The following is a 22,746-nucleotide window of genomic DNA, read 5'->3' as shown; positions in this document are numbered from 1 at the left end:
TCGATTGGAAGGCCTCCGCAGGCGTTCCTTGAGTGAAGGCCTCTCCCTGAGCCTGGTGTCAATCAGGATCAGGAAAGAGATGAGCTCCTCCAACTCCACAGGCAGTTCCTTAGCTGCAATCTCGTCCTTCAATGTGTCAGAAAGACCATGGGAAAACGCAGCCACCAGAGCCTCATTGTTCCAACCCACCTCTGCCGCCAGGGTACGAAACTCTATGGCGTACTCGGCCACGGTCCTTGAACCCTGAAGCATGGTCATGAGCAGCTTGGCCGCCGAGGCGGAACGAGCCGGTACGTCGCATACCCTGCAGAAGGCATCGACAAAACCGGAAAATCTTGAATCACCGGGTCGTTCCTCTCCCATAAGGGATTTGCCCAGGCCAAGGCCTTGTCTGAGAGTAGTGAAATTAGGAACCCCACCTTTGACCTCTCAGACGGCAAGGCATGGGGTATTAGTTCAAAATAAATACCCACCTGGTTGAGGAACCCACGACACTGACTCGGCTCACCCCCAAAGCGCTGTGGAAGAGGGGCAGAACCAGTCATACCTCTGGGCGCCGCCGATGCAGCAGCCAAGGTGGTGGACGCAACAAGCGGAGAAGCAGTGGGAGAGACCACCGGAGTGACTACCGGCCTAATAGCACCAGGAGCAAGGTGTGCAGTGCGTGCAAGCAGAGTTTGCAATGCCTGAGCGAACTGATCCAACAGGTGATCCTGTTGATCGAGTCTGGCGACTAGCGTTGGGAGCGAAGGCGTGCCTGCACCGTCAGGGTTCATGGCACTTGTGTAATGTCAGGGCAGGAGCTGGGGAATGGACAGGCAGGCCTAAACAATGTAACGCACTGGCTGACGACAACCACCACCCACAGACCGAAGTCCCTCAGGGCGCGGAGTCTAAGTCCCAGGCTGCCCTTCACCAGGGCCCCTGATGGTGGGGATGGACTTGACGCAGCCAGGAACCAGGTCGCGGCCCCCGAGACACCTCAGTTGCGGTAATGGCCGCCGCCAATGGCGTGTAGCTAGTGGAAAAGACAATAGAGTAGTCAGGCAGGCCGGGTCGACAACAACGGGACAAAACGGTACAGGACAGCAGACGAGAATCACAGGTCACAAGCCGGGTTCAGGAACAGAGGGTCAGATCAAAGGAGAACACAAAGAATAGTCGAGTCAGATTCCAGGAGAGTCACGAGAGTCAGAACAGAGTAATAGCAACACAAAGACACAAGTGCAAAGAGCATGTGTGGACCACAGGCTTATATGTCATCAGCCACACCCCTCTGGGGGATGGACCTCAGAGACCTGAAGGCATAAAGGATTCCCACCATGCTCAGCAGAAATCCAAGATGGATGCCAGCACATGGAGTAACATAACCTCTGGGAAAAGGTAGGACCTTGACACCTGGGCCTTCATTTCTGCTTTCTTATGTGCAGCCTGAGCCTCCATTTCTGCTTTCTTATTTGCGGCCTGAGCCTCCATTTCTGCTATCCTTTGGGCAAAAGCTGCCTGAATTTTAGAAGCTTCAGCATCAGCACGGGCTTTTATTAGTTGTTTTTAAATGCCAAAATATATATGCAGCACTCTGTAAATTATAAAAAAGAAAAAAAAATTCATAAACAAAGTCCATCAATAAAAGTCCTCTTTAAAATCACTGTGTGGGTTGAATTTTTTTAAAATATATCACCAAGTCACTGTAAATAAATAAATATCCAAATTGTGCTGTGCTCCCCCTTTAGGTGTGCACTCACCAACTTTATTTGCCTCCCACTCTCATGGTTGGCAAAATTCACGTTGGTTTAAACATATATTTCTTCAGACCAGGATAATCGCTTATATACTTCGACTTTTCTCAGAATGGTTCCAACACTCCAAACCAATAGCCTCAGTGAATGATTTTCCACAGCAACTTCCCCAGAATGGCTCCAATACTCCAGACCAAGACCATTACTGAATATTTGATGTACATCAATGAGCACTCTTTCATCCAGTGCCCATCATACCTGCACATTACACCGTGCACCAGATGAAGAAGTGCTCCTTGATGTACATCAAATATTCAGTAATGAATCCTACCTGGCTACAACACCCAGTGAATGCTGCAACCGTCTATTGAGCACTTGTTACGTGGTGACTGAGAACTCCTCTTCTGAGACTCGAGAGAGACAGCTTGCTGTCACAGCAAATAGACTTACAACAACCTTTGCCCTACTGACACCAACCTCTGCCCTGCAGACTTACAACAACCTTTGCCCTACTGACACTGTCCACTACCCTATTGGCACTGTCCATTTTTAAGAGTCATTTCCAGAGATTGTAGGTCTGGAGTATTGGAGCCATTCTGGGGAAGTTGCTGTGGAAAGTCATTGCTGTTGGTTTGGAGTGTTGGAACCATTCTGAGAAAAGTAGATGTATATGAGCGATTATCCTGGTCTGGAGAAATATATGTTTAAACTAAAGCGAATTTTGCCAACCATGAGAGTGGAAGGCAAATAGAGTTGGTGAGTGCACACCTAAAGGGGAGCACAGCACAATTTGGATATTTATTTATTTACAGTCACGTGGTGATTTATTTTGAAAAATTCAACTCACAAGGTGATTTTAAAGAGGACTTTTATTGATGGACTTTTTGAATATGAATTTTTGTTTCTTTTTTATTAATTACAGAGCGCTGCATATATATTTTGGCATTTCAAAATATTTATTGGTTACAATTTTTTGTTTACAGGAGGAAGTATATATGGTTTTATTTATTCACTTATTAATTTAATATTTTTTTCACTTATGAATTTACCATTTTGAGCGCGGTTTATATTCAGTAAATTGGATTATATACACATACTTATTATATGTATATATCTTCCACTTGGGGGTATACTGTGTGTTTTATTAGTTGTTGACTGAGTGTAGAAGACCTTGATTGTATGGATTTGGAAGATCTTGAGGAGAGTCTAGTAGATGCAGAGCGATAAGATCTGGATTCATGGAGCTGTGTTATTCTCACTTCTGCCTTTGTCTTTGTTTGCACCACTAAATTGTCTCTTTCAAGATTGAGCTCCTCAAAACTCATTAATTCTTCCAATGACCTTTGAGTGTTGTACTGCTTTAACAGTGCAACATATATAACACACAGTCTTTGATAATTCTCATAAGCAACATTCAATTGCTGGATATTGCCCTCTAGTTGTATTGGCTCATGAGGTTGTTGGGAGAGAGCAAACATGCATTTAACAGTATTCGACCATAAGTCATTAATATTAGACAGCAATTCTAACTTGTCAGCATTAAGATTTTTTTGCACTTTCCAGGTTGGATTTCTTAAGCGTTTCTCTCTTTTATCTAAGTCCTGCTCTGGATGAAGCTCTGATTGCGGTTGTGTATTGGTTTCCCCAGAATGTATATTACTTTCCTGAAACATCATGTTAGCAAGGAGAGGGGTTGATAGAAAGTTTACAGAGAAAGGTATAACTTTTCCTGTGGGTTAGTTCAGGTTTCCTAGGCAATGATTGCAGAAGGTTTTCTTTTTCTTTCTTATAAGTTCACAGGCAAGCTATGTGGTAATGCATACAATTGCAGTCAATAAACTTGCAGTTTTAAAACATTCACATCAATAATTTGTCCTGACACTGAGTTTTCTGCTGGGATATACTTGGAGACATGTACAGACTTGTGTAGAGGTGGCTGCACTCTCTATAGCTGTTATATCCAGTATCCATATAACATCTCACCGTGTATTCTAGCTAGCAAAGATTCTTATGAAGACTGTTCACTGATCCTTTGACTAGCCAAGATCCTATGAAGCATTCCACCAATCTTTTGACTGTTATGTCTCTCCAATCTAAGCATTGATACTGTGATCTCTGTAACTTACAGTTGTGATGAGATAGCGATAACTTCAACCTCAGTTGGATACCACAGTCAGAGACTCAATTGATAAGACATCTTGTAGACCTTGTGAAGTTTATTCCATAAACTGAGAGAATCTTACAACAATGAACATTCGATAGGTTAAAAGATCATAATGTTTTCTGCTCCATGACATGAGTCTAGAGCTGCAATACATATCTGGGAAAGGGGGAGGGCTATCTATACAGCATTAACTAAACCAAAGGAAAGGGAGGAGCAGAAACAAAATATAGAAACTCTTAAAGACATATGACAGTCAATATGACAGTCATGTGAAACATAACAATGACGCACTGGTGAGCTTAGCAACATAAAAATGCATGGACATTTACAGAAGACATTAGTGGTGGATGATTGCAGGATCCTCTCTATGGTAAAGAAAAACACATTCACAACATCCAGACAAGTGAAGGACACTCTCCAGGAGATGGGTGTATCATTGTCAAAGACTACAATCAAGAGAAGACTTCACGAGAGCAAATACAGAGGGTTCACCACAAGGTGCAAACCATTCATAATCCTGAAGAATAGAAAAGCCAGATTAGACTTTGCCAAAAAGCATCTAAAAAAGCCAGACCAGTTCTGGAAAAGCATTCTTTGGATGGATGAAACTAATCTGTACCAGAATGATGGGAAGAAAAGTGTGGAGAAGGCTTGGAACAGCTCATGATCCAAAGCACACAACGTCATCTGTAAATCATGGTGGAGGCATGTGATGGCATGGGAATGCATTGCTTCCAATGGCACTGGGTCATTGGTGTTTATGGATGTGACAGAAGCAGCTGGATGAATTCTTCAGTGTTTAAAGATATACTGTCACTAGAGATGAGCGAATTATTCAAAAATTCGATTCGGCTGATTCGCCGAATTTGCGGGAGAAATTCGATTCGATGCGAATTTATTCGCCGCGAATTTAACTTATTAAAAGGGTTTCTAGGCTTCAGAGAGCCTTTATATTAGTGCAGAACACTGTACCTTTAATTTAAATGCCCTTGGAGTCTGCTGGGGAAGAGAAATAATACTGTCAGTCAGTATGACATGCAGATGAGTGCCGTCGATCTTAGAATCACCGCACACTTCACTCATTTGGGCAGTCACGGGGCACGACGAAGAAGAAGAAGAAGAAGAAGAAGAAGAATGAAAAGAAGAATGAAAAGAAGAAGAAGAAGAATGAAAAGAAGAATGAAAAGAAGAATGAGAAGAATGAAAAGAAGAATGAAAAGAAGAAGAATGAAAAGAAGAAGAAGAAGAATGAAAAGAAGAAGAAGAAGAAGAATGAAAAGAAGAAGAATGAAAAGAAGAAGAAGAAGAAGAATGAAAAGAAGAAGAATGAAAAGAAGAAGAAGAAGAAGAATGAAAAGAAGAAGAATGAAAAGAAGAAGAAGAAGAATGAAAAGAAGAATGAAAAGAAGAAGAAGAAGAAGAAGAAGATTGAAAAGAAGAATGAAAAGAAGAAGAAGAAGAAGAATGAAAAGAAGAATGAAAAGAAGAAGAAGAAGAATGAAAAGAAGAATGAAAAGAAGAATGAAAAGAAGAAGAATGAAAAGAAGAAGAAGAAGAATGAAAAGAAGAAGAAGAAGAATGAAAAGAAGAAGAAGAAGAAGAATGAGAAGAAGAAGAATGAAAAGAAGAATGAAAAGAAGAAGAAGAAGAAGAATGAAAAGAAGAATGAAAAGAAGAAGAAGAATGAAAAGAAGAATGAAAAGAAGAATGAAAAGAAGAAGAAGAAGAATGAAAAGAAGAAGAAGAATGAAAAGAAGAATGAAAAGAAGAAGAAGAATGAAAAGAAGAAGAAGAAGAATGAAAAGAAGAATGAAAAGAAGAAGAAGAAGAATGAAAAGAAGAAGAAGAAGAATGAAAAGAAGAATGAAAAGAAGAAGAAGAAGAATGAAAAGAAGAAGAAGAATGAAAAGAAGAATGAAAAGAAGAAGAAGAAGAATGAAAAGAAGAAGAAGAATGAAAAGAAGAAGAAGAAGAATGAAAAGAAGAAGAAGAATGAAAAGAAGAAGAATGATAAGAAGAAGAAGAATGAAAAGAAGAAGAAGAAGAATGAAAAGAAGAAGAAGAAGAATAAAAAGAAGAAGAAGAAGAAGAAGAAGAATGAAAAGAAGAATGAAAAGAAGAAGAATGAAAAGAAGAAGAAGAATGAAAAAAAGAAGAAGAAGAATGAAAAGAAGAATGAAAAGAAGAAGAATGAAAAGAAGAATGAAAAGAAGAAGAAGAAGAATGAAAAGAAGAAGAAGAATGAAAAGAAGAATGAAAAGAAGAATGAAAAGAAGAAGAAGAAGAATGAAAAGAAGAAGAAGAAGAAGAATGAAAAGAAGAAGAAGAAGAATGAAAAGAAGAATGAAAAGAAGAAGAAGAAGAATGAAAAGAAGAAGAATGAAAAGAAGAATGAAAAGAAGAAGAAGAAGAATGAAAAGAAGAATGAAAAGAAGAAGAAGAAGAATGAAAAGAAGAATGAGAAGAATAATGAAAAGAAGAATGAAAAGAAGAATGAAAAGAAGAAGAAGAAGAATGAAAAGAAGAATGAAAAGAAGAAGAAGAAGAATGAAAAGAAGAAGAAGAAGAATGAAAAGAAGAAGAAGAAGAATGAAAAGAAGAATAAAAAGAAGAAGAAGAAGAATGAAAAGAAGAAGAAGAAGAATGAAAAGAAGAAGCAGAAGAAGAAGAAGAATGAAAAGAAGAAGAAGAATGAAAAGAAGAAGAATTCCAGTACAGCAAAAAGTGTATCTGCAGAGAGCTCCGCTATTTCTGACAGTTCTCTGACAGTTCTTTCACATTTACAGCGGTTGAAACATTGTATCTATTTATTTCCGAATAAAAACATCTGTATCCTAAATGGAAACAAATAGATACAATGTTTCAACCGCTGTAAATGAACTGTCAGAACTGTCAGAAATAGCGGAGCTCTCTGCAGTGACACTTTTGCCGGCTGATTGGGGAAAATTCGATTCGTGCACCTGAAGTTTGCTAAAATTCGGATTCGATGCGAATCGAATTTTTCCTGATATTCGAAACGAATTCCACTTCGCCAAGTTCGATTCGCTCATCTCTAACTGTCACCCCAGATTCAGCCAAATTCTTCAAAGTTGATTGGACCGTACTTCACAGTACAGATGGACAATGACCACTGCAAAAGCAACCCAGGATCTTTTGAAGGACAAGAAGTGGAATATTCTGCAATGGCAGAGTCGATCACCTGATCTCACCCAACTGAGAATGCATTTCACTTGCTGAAGGCAAAACTAAAAGGCAGAAAGACCCACAAACAAAGAACAACTGTAGACAGCTGCAGTTAGAGCCTGGCAAAGCATCAGAAAGAAGGAAACAGTCATTGCTAGTAAAGGATTCTCAAGAAAATATTAAAAATGAACATTTTATTTATGATTATATTCATTTGTTCAATTACATTTGAGCCCCTGAAAATGGAGAGACTGTGTATAAAAATGGCTGCAGTTCCTAAATTTGTAACTTGATATTTATGTTCAACCCCTTGAATTAAAGCTGAAAGTCTGCACTTCATTTTCATTTGGATTGTTTTGTTTTTATTCTGGTAGCATACAGAGCCAATAGTATGAAAATTGTGCATGTGTCCAAATATATATGGACCTAACTGTATATCAGTTAAATGACAACTTTGTGTGAAAAAAAATATATTTTTTTTGTCATTTTCCAAAAGCTTGTGGCAAAAAATAAATCTTCCATGGACTCAACATGCCTCTCAGCAAATAGTGTCTACTTTCCAAAAAGCGGTTATTTGGGTGTGTTTGTACTGCCCTGGAATTTTAGAAATGTGATAGGCAGTCAGAAAGTAAAAGCTGTGTAAATTCCAGTATCTATCCCATAGATTGTAGATGCTGTAACCTTCACACAAACCAATTAATTTACACTCTTTGGAATTTTTTTTACCAAAGACATGTAGCCTAAATTTTGGCCTACATTTATGATGAAATTTCCGTTTATTGGATATTTTATATAACAGAAATTGGAAAAAATATATATATATTTTTTTCAAAATATTCAGTCTTTTTTTGTTTATAGTGCAGAAACTAAAGAACCCAGAGGTGCTCAAATACCACCAAAAGGAAGCTATATTTGTGGGAAAAAAAGACATAGATTTCAGTTATGTACAGCATTGCATGACCGCCCAATTGTCAGTTATACGAATGCAGCGCTGTATAGCAAAAAATGGTGTTCAGTATCTATAGCATAGTTAGTAGATGCTATAACTTTCACACAAACCAATTAATCACTTATTGGGATTTTTTTACCAAACAAATTTAGCAAAATACATTTTGGCCTAAATGTATGACGAAATGTGAGTTTATTGTATATTTTTTATAACAGAAATTAGAAAAAAAGTTTTCTAAATTTTCAGTCTTTTTTTATTTTTAGCACAAAAAAATAAACCCAGAGGTGATCATATACCACCAAAATAAGGCTTTATTTGTGTGAAAAAAGGACTCAAATTTAATTTGGGTAAAGCATTGCATGACCGCACAATTAGTTGAAACAGCGCAGCGCTGAATAGCAAAAAATGGCCTGGCCAGGAAGAGGGATAAATCTTCCGAAGGTCAGGTGGTTAATAAATGTTGTACTGTATATTCTTTTTCTAAAACATCACTGGACAAGTTTAATAGGACAAACTAAGATTTGACCATTTTAGGACTTGAGTTAAAAGAACTTAAAGTATATAGTATGTAAACTCTGACCTTGTACAACAATCCATTAGGTTTAAAATAGAAATTAAATGAAAGGCAAAACAGTTGTGTGTGGATATAAAAACATTTTAAATGCCTTTTCCCCTTTTATAAGTGATCACATAATGTCTGATCACAGCTGCATTAGAGCTAGGGAAGGAGAACAACAGCACTTCTCAGTAAAAGGATGTGCAGCGAGGGAGGGGGGGGGGCGGGGGGGGGGAGTCTGATCATTGGTGGTGAGCAGGCTTAGTTCCCAACACAACTAGAGAACTGACCACACTGTGCTCTCATGCCTAGTGTGGTCAGTTTTAAATAGGAAAGCAGAAGGACTTGCAGGAACACCAGATATAAAGAAAGCAAAACAAGAAGGGAACAGGATACCTTTTCATACAAGTACATGGTACAGCAGGCACACATCAGAATTATGAAATGTTGTTTTTAAATAAGGTAAAGGGAACATTACAAAATGAAGAATATTTTGAAAAGCAATTCATTTTAAAAGTTGGGAGGAATTATCATTCAACAGGACATTAAATGCAAGACATATAATCAAAATGTTTTCTTACCAAAAAATACTTTCTTTTGACAGTGAGGACAGAGGTTGGGCTCTCCTGCAAAAGATGTTATGCTGGAAGCTGAAAAAGAGCAAAAGTAAAGAATTATAATAAATAACAGTAATGATGTAGCAGTAGTAAAATACACACACACATATATACTGTGTATATAGTATATACATATATACACTTTTTTTAACTTTCTGTTATTAGTGCAGTTATCAGTTATTGGTACTGCCGGTGGCTGTGTGTGCTCAGCTAGTTCTCATCCTGAGCCTCCATGCTGTGTGAGCATTGGAACAGCTCTGTATGAAATCCTCCTGCTCCCCCTCCCTCCTGGCAGCAGAGGTACTGAGGCAATTAAGGGGAAGCAGGATATACTATGCAGATGCTAAGGATTCTGGAAACTAATCTTTAAAGTGGCCTTCACAATACAAGTCACTGGAGACTAACTGATATGCAAACTTTAATACCCAGAATTATGAATATAAACATAGTGCAGCGCTATATGATATAATAACACATCAATAACAAAGGTAACAGACATACCACAAAAGACTCAAATACCCATAAGTTAAAAAACGATCCTCAGTTGAGGGATCAGTAGGTGCTGAGCCTGTGCGTGTATCCCTTTTGGGGGGATATATAACATGCAAAGTTGGGAGTCACATCACAAAACAGATTAATATGACATAAACAGATAAGTGTCCTTATAAATGGGAAAAAACACTCTTCATGCAGGTGCCCAAAAAAATGTGTGACAATCCTCAGTGCCTGGGGTGCCCCCTCACCTTCCTGCCCAGGCCCCTCAGGACCAATGAGCCTATACTGTTGCATAATGCTCCTCCACAGGTTAGGATCCTCCTTAGCAGTGGTGTTGGGACTCTCTCCTCCTCTGTTGGGTGGGTATCCAATGCTGCCTCCTGCTACTAAGACCAGCGCCACTCCGTACACGTCCCCAGTAAAGCAAGAAATCCGATATAGTGTAAACCCGTAAATTTATTGGGACAAATTGCATAAAATCCTACTCGCCTTATATCCTGAGGAAGTCACGTGCTCCAATCGTGACGTAACGCATAGATACGCCAGTAGGAGGGGCTTGAGCGGCAACATAGTGATGTCAGATCCGGCGTGGGAGCCATCTTGGTGCACCCCAGCAATACCCACACATGCAGTACACCCATAGTGTGGTGAAAAACGCTGAGATATATCTTTCCAAATGTGAGTAGGATTTTATGCAATTTCTCCCAATAAATTTATGGGTTTACACTATATTGGATTTCTTGCTTTACTGGGGACGTGTACGGAGTGGCACTGTGTTGTTTGTTGCAGTCCTGACCACAGCAATTTATATGCTTTGTTTCTCATTACATATTTTTAGCAAGAGGTTTATTGTCTTAACAGCTGCTGGTTACAAATTAGTCCCCAGCAAATTTAAATAAGTTATTCTTGTGTTATGCATTGCAGGCTCCTTGTAAAAAAATAATGAATGCCAAAAGATGTGCATTTATTATTTTTTTTAAAAAGGTGAACTTATCCTTTAATTACCCTCCTGAATTTTTTTTATTGCTAGCCCTGACACCTTTTTAGGAGTTATCATTACTGGCCCTGACACTAGCTGGGAGGTCTTACTGCTGGCCACAATGGAGCTTATTTTATTTCCACAATCTCTTCAGTTTACCTCCAGTCCCTTTTTAGTCTATACAATGGAGGAAAGGTGGCACACTACAAGCTATAGGCTGGGAAGAAACAATCACATTGGCCATGCCCACATGTGCTGCATCAGCCCCCCCCCACATATACTTCCAGCACCTGCATAGCACCCCCAAAATATTTGGTCTGGACCCACCCCTGAGCAAGACAGTCTGCCAACAGGTGACCTGGAGCATGGTTACCACACAGAACACTGCAAGTGAGACCGAAGAACCTGTGGGGACCCCATCCACTGAGAGAGAGACTGCCAGGACCTGCTGGAAACCACCGACCGGGTGAGAGAGTCCCAAACACCAGCTAACCAAGGGAACACTGACATTCTCATATCTGCCATGTTCCTTCACATAGTTGCAGACATTGCATATAGTTAATACATGTTGCAGCCTAGTTCCCCCGGCCACTACTTTTGAACTTATTTGCAGCACAGTACAGTCATCAGAGCTGACCGCAGTGCATGCCTTCTGTAGGCCAAACCACATCAGAGTTCCCTTGACCATTGGCCTACCCCCTTAAAGGAACCTCTTCTATCATTGCCATTGGTTTCTGCAGCCCATAGAGGAGTTGTCCTTTGCCAGCAAACACTTTTGCCAACTTCTGACACCTTACTTGCCTAAAACCGGCACCTTGCTCTGTGAATTAAAGGGACACCACTCAAGTCAAGTGCCATTTAAAGGGAAGGTACTTGTCCTTACCTCTTCTTTTCCTTATATTGATCCTTTGAGGGACTGTCACTTTCATCTCTTCTCCCTTAAAAGGTCTGGATTGTTATAATGCACCGACTGGGCCCCAACTAGAATGCAGAAGATTCCTCATTGCATTTAGGGGAATGTTGACTACCCTAGGCAAAGAGCTCTTTCCTAGCTCGGATTTAAACCTTGCCATCAGTTTCTGAGGGCCCAAAGTGAGCTGGTTCAACCTTTGATAGATCTCCTTGCTCAGTGGGGACTAGAAACACCTCAGGTTGGAGGTATTGGGTTAACTTCTGAAAAGCAGAAAGCAGTTAACACTGACTGAGAGTCTGCTGTATGTGTTGTTTCTTTGTTTAGAGTTGCTAAGAGTGACAACTGCCATTACACACACCTATACCACGTTGTGCTCTTTATCCAAGCTTACATTGAAGTTTAATATAAGCATCATATCAGTTTACTCCAATCAGTGTATGAGTCTACTTTCTGGTGGTAATTTACTCAAAAGAGTACTGTGGTGTCAGAAGGGGTTGGGCTTTCAGAAAGGGGTCCAGAATGACAAGGAGCCTGAAAATAACTTATCAGGGGGTAATGCTACAAATATGTAAACTATATTTGTTTTTATTTGTTTTGTTCAGTAATATTTTTACACATTTAACATGCACTACATATATTACCAAAAGTATACCTGCCTTTACACGCACATGAACTTTAATGGCATCCCAGTCTTAGTCTGTAGGGTTCAATATTGAGTTGGCCCACCCATTGCAGCTGTAACAGCTTCATCTCTTCTGGAAAGGCTGCCCATAAGGTTTAGGAGTGTGTCTATGGGAATGTTTTACCATTCTTTCAGAAGCGCATTTGTGAGGTCAGGCACTGATGTCGTACACGAAGGCCTGGTTTACAGGTTCATCCCAAAGGTGTTCTGTTGGGTTGAGGTCAGGAGTCTGTGCAGGCCAGTCAAGTTCTTCCACCTGAAACTTGCTCATCCATGTCTTTATGGGACTTGCTTTGTGCACTGGTGTGCAGTCATGTTGGAACAGGAAGGGACCATCCCCAAACTGTTCCCACAAAGTTGAAAGCATGAAATTGTCCAAAATCTCTTGGTATGCTGACGCCTTAAGAGTTCTCTTCCCTGGGGCCAGGCCCAACCCCTGAAAAACAACCCCACACCATAATCCCCCCTCCACCAAACTTTACACTTGGCACAATGCAGTCAGGCAACTACCGTTCTCCTGGCAATCGCTAAACCCAGACACATCCATTGGATTGCCAGACAGAGAAGCATGATTTATCACTCCAGAGAACATGGCTCCACTGCTCTAGAGTCCAGTGACCATGTGCTTTAGTACCACATCTGACATTTTGTACTGCACTTGGTGATGTAAGGCTTGGATGCAGCTGCTCGGCCATGGAAACCCATTCCATGAAGCTCTCTATGCATTGTTATTGTGCTAATCTGAAGGCCACATAAAGTTTGGAGGTCTTTAGCTATTGACTCTGCAGTTGGAGACTTCTGTGCACTGTACGCTTCATGCGCTGACCTTGCTCTGTCATTTTACATGACCTACCACTTAGTATGTGAGTTGCTGTTGTTCCCAGTTGCTTCCACTTTGTTGTAATACCACTAACAGTTGACTGTGGAATATTTAGTAGCAATTACATTCCACAGATGGACTTATTGCACAGGTGACAACCTATCACGGTACCATGCTTGAATTCACTGTGCTCCTGAGAGCGACCCATTCTTTCATAAATGTTTGAAGAAGCAGTCTGAATGTACACCTGTGACCATGTGCCAGGGATCATCCACTCGCCGTTGCATATATTTAATTAAATGGAAAGGATATGGACCTGAAGACAATTCATGGGAATCGGAATTCAATATCCACACTAAAGACTTAATCTTGGCATTCAGATGCAGGCATCCAGAGAAAATGGCCCAGTTGGGCATCTGGAGGCTGCCCTTAGGGGGAGGGGCACTGTCAGGGATCGTCCACTCGCTGGCGCACATCTATGCACCGGCGCTGGATCCCTGTCAGCCGTGGCAGTGCGCATACGAGGAAGTGTGAGGTTATGCACATGCGCACCGGCATGCACCTCATCGCAAGGCGGGCTATTTAAATCACCAATACACTTTAGCCTATGCCTTCTGGTCTACAATGTCCTGCACCCATAACCTGATTCTGTTGCTTGTATCTGATCTGACTCCAACTACGAAAGAACTCTGCCTGTACTGACCCGGCTTATCCCTGACTATCCGCTTGCCTGCTCCCTTGTACCTGATCTGCCCAATTGATACTGGCCCGGCTTGTCTGATGCTGCTGCACCTACGTTCCTGCATCTGCACCTGGCCTGTATCCTGGTTGCCGCCATACCTACCTGCTGCTGCACCTACGTTCCTGCATCCACAACTGGTCTCCCGGGTCATCACCTGCCTACAGTCATCTCAAGATCCGCCAGGCACTCGTGCTACTTCTGGCTCAGTGCCCTCTGTCCCCACTATCAGGGGCTCCAAGCGGGAGTAGTAAGAGGACACCCTCCTGTCCACGTCAGGTTCCACAACCAGGTACGTGACATCATGGATCATGAATCCAATGATTTGGAGGGGTGTCCCAATACTTTTGGCAATATAGTATATATTTACATGTTTCACATTTTAAAAAAGAACAAAATAATTAAAAAAAACCCACTTTATTTGTAAATAACTTTGTACCAGAATAATAATGTTAGTATCATTTTAAACATGACCAAATACAGAATAGAATGTGCACTTTTTATCTGCATTACCACAATTTATTTTTAAACTAAAGCTTGTCAAAATCTGAAAAAATTATTTTTGTTAAGTGTTGTTACATTTAATTGTCTAAAGCAAGTCATAGACAGTTCGAATCTTGGCCCATTCAGCAGAGCCTGACCAAAATTTGAATCGTGTGGGCAGGCTGATTGCACCCAAGCTGATCGATCGACTTGAGTACAAGCAGCATGTCAGATTTTTCATGTGATTACTGTATTGTCAATGGCTATAGCCACTAGACATAATTACTGTGTTCTCTCGGCAGGGATGGCTCCCTGCTCCTTTCCACTGGCAGAACACAATAGCTCTGTGGGATAGATTCCCCCATCAACACTGTGATTTTCTTTCCTGCAACCAGTGGTTGCTTATAATGGTCAGAGTTTACTCATTTATAATTATATAGTTGTTAAGGTTTAATAAAGACACCAGTCCATCCAATGTGGGTGTGTATGTGTTTATGTCACTACCATTTCCCATATCCCTGTGTATTGCCAATGTAAAAAATATTCTGAAATTGTTAAAAACACCAACCAGAAGTTCCACATCTTTAACACTCTAACTATAAAGAATCTCTAATGCAGTTTAAGGTTAAACTGTTTTTTGTCCAACTTTGAGTGACCATGTGTCTTCTTGAGAGACCAGAGACTGAATAGTTTCCTACCTATGCCAGGATATCCATTTAGATATTCATATATTGTGATCATATCTCCTCTTAAGTGTCTCTTCTTCAGGGAGAATAAGTTTAATGCTTGTAGTTGCTCCTCAGAACTAAGGTCCTCCAGCCCCTTATTAGCTTTGATGTCCTTTTCTGGACATCATTCCTGAGGACGGGTCATCAGAACTGGATGGCATACTCAAGATGTGGTCGAACCAGAGTTTTGTAAAGTGGTAGAATTATAGTCTTTGCTCTGGAGTAGACACCCCTTTTAATGAATGTTATTAGTCTGCTAGTTTTGCTTGCTGCAGCTTGGCATGCAAAGGCATGCTATCACTGAGCCTTTGGTCTACTAGGACCCCCAGATCTTTTTTCATACTTGATTCCCTCAGAGGTTCTCCCCCTAGCATGTAACTTGCATTCAGATTTTTACTTTACTACATTACTTTACATTTTTCAATATTTAACCTCATTTGCCATTTAGTTGCCCACCCCTTTATTCTTATCAAGGTCATCATTGTAAAGTTGATATATCCTGTTGTGAAGTTATTACCGTGCTAAACTTTGTATCAGTTTTGTATCATCAGCCAACACTATTTATACCACCCTCTATATCATTTATGAACAAGTTAAACAGAATTGGTCCCAGGATAGAGTTATGGAATATCCCACTTACAACTCAGAAGATGCTTTTTATCACCATCCCCAGGACATGCTACAGGAACCAGTTTTCTATCAAGGTACATTGTCAATACCCACAGACCTCAATTTGTAAATTAAGCGTTTATGGGGTACTATATCAAATGCTACAGCAAAATCCTGGTACACTGTGTCCACATGCCTTCCTCTATCCAGATTACAGCTCACCTCCTCATAGAATAATAATGGTTGGTCTGGCAAGAATGATCTTTCATAAAGCCATGCTGGTTACTTCTGATACTATTTTCATCAGCAAATTATTGGATATGGTCCCTTATTATCCCCTCCAATAGTTTACATACTATTGATTGGTTGACTGGTCTGTAGTTTCTAGTAATATTGGTACCATGTTAGCTTTTCATTAAACAGCTGGTACCATTCCAGTCACAAAGCTGCTCACTGAGCGTAAGTTTTAAGGTGTATGCTTTCAACAAATCACAGAACAAAAGAGATAAAATAGCTTCTTTATCAATATCAGTGATCTAATATTCATACAATAAAAGATTTTTTTCCTAATAACCACAATGATATGTAGCATCAAATATGAACCATTTTCACACCCTTAAAGAGGACAAAATGTTTCAAATACCTACATATTTAATATTACTACAAGTTAAATTTTAAGTCCAGATATCCAGCACTGATGAAAAACAGGTATTGATAAGAAGGAATTCAGTATGGCCTCATTTGACATGTTTTGCATATTTCTTGGTATAAATAGAATGCTGAAAGTATAAATCACAACAATAAATATACATTATCATACGTGTCGTGCGGGAAAGCCACAACGACTTCGGCTGGTTTTGATAAGGCATCATTTAGTAGCCTATATAAGAGAAGTGCAGACTCCATAAGTGTTGGCTCTGAGGAAGAGGTTGTGTCCTCGAAATGCGTTAGAGGTTGGTCATCCAGGGTTCCATCGTATGGACTCAAATGCTGTTTTGGATCATACATCTTGTACAGTTTGACATCTCTGTTTTTTTATGTCTATTGTATGATACTTACTTTGTTCCTTCAATAAATATATTTTTAAATGATAGCGGACTAGGTCGGTGAGCCATTTTTTGTTTCTCCATTTGCATCTAGTGTATTTGGACCACCCCGGTCTGTAGAGGGTAGCAAGCAGCGCATATTCCAGAACATTCCTATTGGGTCTACTGAGTCAATCCTAGTGCAGGAGAAAAGTGTTTGTTGTGTTGGATTTGCCATATTGGGGTCTCCAGCTGCTTGGGATCTTAGAGACTCTGTTCACATCATATGAACTGTATACCCACAAAATATCATACCAATTTTCTTATATATATTTGTCACTTGATTATATTTGAGTATATGTGGTTTATTTTATCATGGTATTATCAATTGAAGAGAGAGAACTGAGAACTGATGCGCATGTCCTTGGCTAGAGGATTTACAAATAGCATTGATGCATTTGAGTCACCCAAAGACAAGGAAGTAGGCCCAACTCCCAGTCTTGATTCCCCTTCAAGAGAAGATAGGATGATATCCTTGTTCTATAAACTAAAATATACTCTAGAAAAAGAGCTGACCCAATGGTGGGATATACTACTGTTAGAGAAATATTTAGAAGTCAACAGAGTCCCTAGAGGACTCAGACTTACTACAATATGTACTGTACATGCTTGGAGGAGGACCTTAAATCTGAGTGGCTGAGCAAACTCAGAGAATGTAACAAAATTCTCCTTAGATCTATTATTACACAAAGAGAAAGGAATCTATGCAAAATTAGAGCTGAACTTAAGAGTCTACAAGACGATCTAGCGAACTATTCTGATCTAGACTCTTTCAACAGCTGGGATAACAAAGTCAATAACGACATGGTAGAATTTGAAACTGACCTGATTAGTAAGAAATCAGGCAAGTTTGAAAGAGAGAGACTGGATTATCAACAAGGGTGTGAGCTTGTGTGGAAAAAATCGAATACACCTCCTGTTGACACAGCTAAAAGGTACTAGTAGAGAACCTCAGAGGTCTCCTCAGAGGAGATACCCACCACAGGGCTAACCATATAGGTCAGCAAACATGGAAGAATCCCAATACTAGAAATGCCTCTAAACATCATCAGGCATACAACAATATTCACTCTTATACCCAACCACAATAAACATTTTCCATTCTAACCATAGGAATCCTCCCAACCAGCCTCACAGGAACTTTCACAAAGGTCAACCTTACCCTACACGTAACACTCTCCCTAGATCATATGAAGATTCTCATCACAAAGAGAATACACGGAGTGAAGCTCCTATTACCAATCATTCCTACAATTATCATGTCTATACCAAAGACATGAACACTACCAATAACATCAGTGCCTCCCACTCTGATATAGCTCCCAAGAACCAACATTCAGGTCCTCCTTCCATTCCTCCCTCCTCTTTTTAAGAACAAAGTGCTGCAGGGATGAGCCTACCTGCAGAATTTCACCAGACAAGCCCGGCTCATATCAAGAGCATGGGGAGAAAAAGAGAGGGAAAAAGAGGAGGAAAGAACACCAAAAAGAGGAAGGAGATAAACACTACACATTCCACCATCAAAATATTCAATTTATCAAGTTCAGTGTTTTCAGAGACAGAACTCAATTTATTATGGAAAGGCTTGAGTTTGCTCCAAAAAATCCGCCCAACCTATTTGAAGTCTAAATAAATTCATTAGAAATCTCACTGTTAAAAGATTTTTTGCCCTCAAAAAAGAATCTTCAGTTGGTGATGGTCCAACCTTAGAACAATCGGTTAGAGATGGTTTACCCATAGAACGAATAGATGATAACAGTTGTACTGTATATGACCCTGCACTTTCTATGCTGGAACACTTATTTCAGGAAGGAGGTTGTGATGGCTTTAAATATGAATATGATAATAGCCCAGCTAACAACGGTTTAGAGAAGGATGAGATCTTACATACAGATTTCAAACCTAGGTCTACTTTCTTTCCCCACTGGGCTAAAGAAAACTTCATTCCTACATTTTATTAAGTTGTGTTAGAAGACTTCAAAAAGACCTGTAGACATCACAATGGTCCATCCATTAACTATGTTTATTCCAGGTCTAGTTCCCATAAAGCTGGAGGAGAGAATTTTGGCACTACCATGACCCTTCTCAAAAATAAGGATAACATCATCATCAGACAAGCTGATAAAGGGGGAGGACTGGTGATTCAAGATAGAGAAGTATATCTTACTGAGGCCCATAGGCTTCCCTAGAGATCCCCTGCCTGAATATAGGAAGTCGTTAAGAGAGGTGCTAGATGAAGCTTTCAAGAACAGGGTTCTATCCAAAAATGAATACTTGTTCTTACTCAAACAACACCCTCTGACCCCCTATTTCTACCATATATCCAAGATACATAAGGACATGGAAAATCCACCCGGTAGACCCATTATAGCTGGAATTGACAGTATTACAGCAATTTAGGCAGCTATATTGATCACTTTCTCTAAGATTTAGTCACCAGTTTACCCTCATATGTGAAAGACTCTGGGCACATGTTGGATATTCTATCCTCATCTACATGGTCCACCAAATTTAAATGGCTTCCTTTGGATGTAACATCTTTCTACACGTCCATTGAACACCAATATGGAATATTAGCCATCCAACACTTCCTTGAAAAAAGCAATATCTCTTTAATACAAGCTAATTTCTTACTAAAAGCTATTCAGTATACTTTGATGCATAATTACTTCTCTTTTCTGGGTACTTTTTATAGACAAATCAGAGGTACTGCTATGGGAGCCAGATATGCTCCTAGCCACACCAACTTATTTATGGGATATTGGGAGGAGGTAGCAATTTGGAACAACAACCCCTTTCGTAAAAATAATTTGGTGAAATATGCTAGGTACATTGATGATATCCTCATCATTTGGCATGGATCAGATGACCAGCTAGAAGGTTTCTTAGAACATTGCAACAATAATCCCTTCAATATCGGATTCACACATGTGGTGGATGTGAATAGTTTGGTCTTTTTAGACCTTGAACTGCGGGCGGATAAAGACGGGAATATTCTTTCTAAAATCCACTTTAAGCATCGTGCAGGAAACTCCTATCTCCATGCTGATAGCCCTCCCCACCCCAGGTGGATTAAAAATGTCCCCTTTGGCCAGCACTGCAGATTGCGGAGAACTTGTACCACTAGGATGGATTATGATGAACAAAGTTCTATTTTAAGAACAAACTTCCTAGAGAAAGGTTATAGTGAGGCCAATATTGACGAAGCTTATTTGAAATACAGAGCTCAATATGAGATAGAGGACATAAAATGTCATCTTCCTCCACACATAGCAGGTGTATTAAAGGGGTTGCAGAGAACAATAGATACAGTAACCATGTGAGATTTTGCACTAGATATAACGTCAAGGCTTTTGACATACAAAGGATCCTACATAAAAATTGGTGTATTTTAAGATAAGATCCTATTCTGAACAACTGTCTTGCTCCCAAACCTGAGATCTCTTTTAGGAAACCTAGAGATCTTAGGAGCTATATTGCACCTAGTAGGGTACCTAAAATAAACACTAAAACTACTAACAATGCCAGCCCTTGGACAGTCATCTTTGACCAGGTGGGCTGTTATAAATGCGGGGTGAGTAAATGTGGAGCATGTAGATTTATGTGGCACAGAAAAAAAGTTGTGGTGGGCACTGATGGCCGTACACATAAAATTAGACAATTCATAAACTGCAGTACATCTTTTGTTATTTATGGTTTGATCTGTCCGTGTGGCCTTTTGTATATTGGTCGGACCACTAGACCTCTAAGAGTGAGGTTTAGTGAGCATAAATGTAATATCATTCATTTTAAAGAAAACTGGAAACACAAGAACAACAGAAGTAACTACTCGGTCCCATGACATTTTCAAGAAGCCCACAATAATGATCCATCAGGACTAAGATTGTTTGGGATTGAATCCATCTTAAGTCAATCTGATGGTGAAAATTCCAGAGGCTCTGTAAGAGATAAACCTTCTGGATTTTTACTTTTGGCTTTCTGGTTCCGGGAGGACTGAATGAGGATCTAGAGCTATCAGCTAATCTCTTTCAGATGTGTTATCTTCTCATGGCCAGATCATCCTTTTCTTTGTCTTTTTCTTTTCTTTTTTCTGTTTTTCTTTTTACATATATTCTCAGTAATTTTAGTGGTTTTAAGGTCCTTTTGATGTATCTATTTATTATTATTATCATTACATTTATTTTGAAGAATATATACATTAACTTCTTTATAGAGAAACAGTTTTGTAATGGTGTATTGTTGACAATTTTTCTTAATGTAATTATTTATAATGCATTTGACAGTCTACTAGCATAATCTTATATGTTGGTTTTATATTAGTATTCATTCTCTTACATATGTGTATTTTTGATATATATATATATATATAGTATTTTTTTTTAGTCAACATTTTTTTTTTTTATATAATTTTCCTTTCTTGAGTGTGATTGTAGATTTATCCATGTATGTACATATGAATGGAATGTGCATTTATATGCACATTTTTACAAGATTATCATAATGTACCATTATTATTTATTATTTATCATTCTTCATGTATTACTTATTATATATCATGTAACATATACAATATGTTATCTCTTTTTCTTTTACATAATAATTATCTTTTATTATATATTTATACATCTGTTTACATAAATTATCATGTTATTATTTTTAGAATCTGGATCACTTGGAGTTGATTGCACTTCTCTTTATTTGAGCTAAAGATCACACACGTATATACATGTATGTGTGTATATATATATATATATATATATATATATATATATATACACATTTTTGTGTGTGATTTTATTTCATTTTATATATTTACATAAATTATTTTTTTTCTTCTCTGTCTCTGCATGTGTTCCTAGAGAGAGTGAAATGCAGGTGCATTTTGGATCACTCATTATTTCATTATTATACCATTTTCTTCATTTATTCATTCATTTGTTCATTATTTCATTTATTATTATTATATCGTTTCATTATTGTTTTATTTTTAGGTGCTTAGCTCTGTAAAATTTTACATGGGATCTGAGTACTGCCGTACATGTCGTCCCTGAAGGGTTTGTGGTTTCCTTTTTTCCCTCATTCCTCTGTTGGTTTTACAGTTTTTGGAAGGTTGGCATGACTCCACTGAGTCAGTGCGGGGGCTATGTGACCCCTGTTGGCTCGCGGTGGAGTGCATGTGGAGCGCAGTAGTTCCCACCTCCTCCGGGAGGGGTTTGCTGTTATGTCAGGCTCTCATTGGCTCTGGATGGAGCTCAGATGGACCGCACTTAGCCCATTGGCTGCCTTTACTGAATCTGCCGGCTAGGACACAGGAGAGCTTCTCCACGTCCAGCTGACCATAGAATGATTGTCAGAGCTCAGCAACGTGGTGGTGGATCGCACATGCTGGCATGCGCTCCAGCCCCACATACAATTTACCTCTCCTTACATGTTTACACCATATACTAATAATGATCATCCCATCTTTGCAACATCTTGTTTAACATCACCTACAGAATTATAAGTGTAAGTGCTTACACATTAATTATACATTATTACTATATATATGTTGTTTCCAATATATTTTTTTTCCTTTTTTTTTGTCATCTTATCCACTGTTGTAATTAGATATTAATGGGTCATGTGATGCTAGGCTCCACCTTCGGGTGGTTTTGATACAGCCAGCATCATTTGGTAGCCTATATAAGAGAAGTGCAGACTCCTGAAGTGTTGGCTCTGAGGAAGAGGTTGTGTCCTCAAAACGCGTTAGCCAGTTGGTCATCGTATGGACTCAGATGCTGTTTGGATCATACATCTTGTTCAGTTTGACATGCCTGTGTTTTTATGTCTATTGTGAGTATGATACTTATTTTGTTCCTTCAATAAATATATTTTTAAATGATAATGCACTAGGTAGGTGCGCCCTTTTTTTGTTTTTGCTTCTCCATTTGCATCTAGTGTATTTGGACCACCCTGGTCTGTAGAGGGCAGCAAGCAGTGCATATTCCAGAATATTCCAGAACATT

The 22,746-nt window shown here is 39.3% G+C and overlaps 1 protein-coding gene across 7 annotated transcripts in view; it reads right to left on the bottom strand.

The window, feature by feature from the left end:
- LOC149455069 (cysteine-rich protein 2-like) overlaps positions 1 to 22,746 on the bottom strand; it is a 548,326-nt gene that overhangs the window by 237,163 nt on the left and 288,417 nt on the right. For all 7 annotated transcript variants that reach the window (XR_016314105.1, XR_016314106.1, XM_089686684.1 and 4 more), the window contains exon 5: positions 9,173 to 9,241. Coding sequence is in view for 5 of the 7 variants with exons in the window: in XM_089686684.1 (XP_089542810.1) it covers positions 9,173 to 9,241 (69 nt within the window). In the remaining 2 variants the exon portion in view is untranslated. The remainder of the gene's footprint in view (positions 1 to 9,172; positions 9,242 to 22,746) is intronic.

This window comes from Staurois parvus, unplaced genomic scaffold (assembly GCF_062004578.1).
Source record: "Staurois parvus isolate SC_StPar_1 unplaced genomic scaffold, SC_StPar_1.0 ptg000406l, whole genome shotgun sequence".
NCBI classification, from domain to species: Eukaryota; Metazoa; Chordata; class Amphibia; order Anura; family Ranidae; genus Staurois; species Staurois parvus.
Note: the sequence above shows the minus strand (reverse complement) of the source record. Positions and strands in the feature narration are given on the sequence as shown.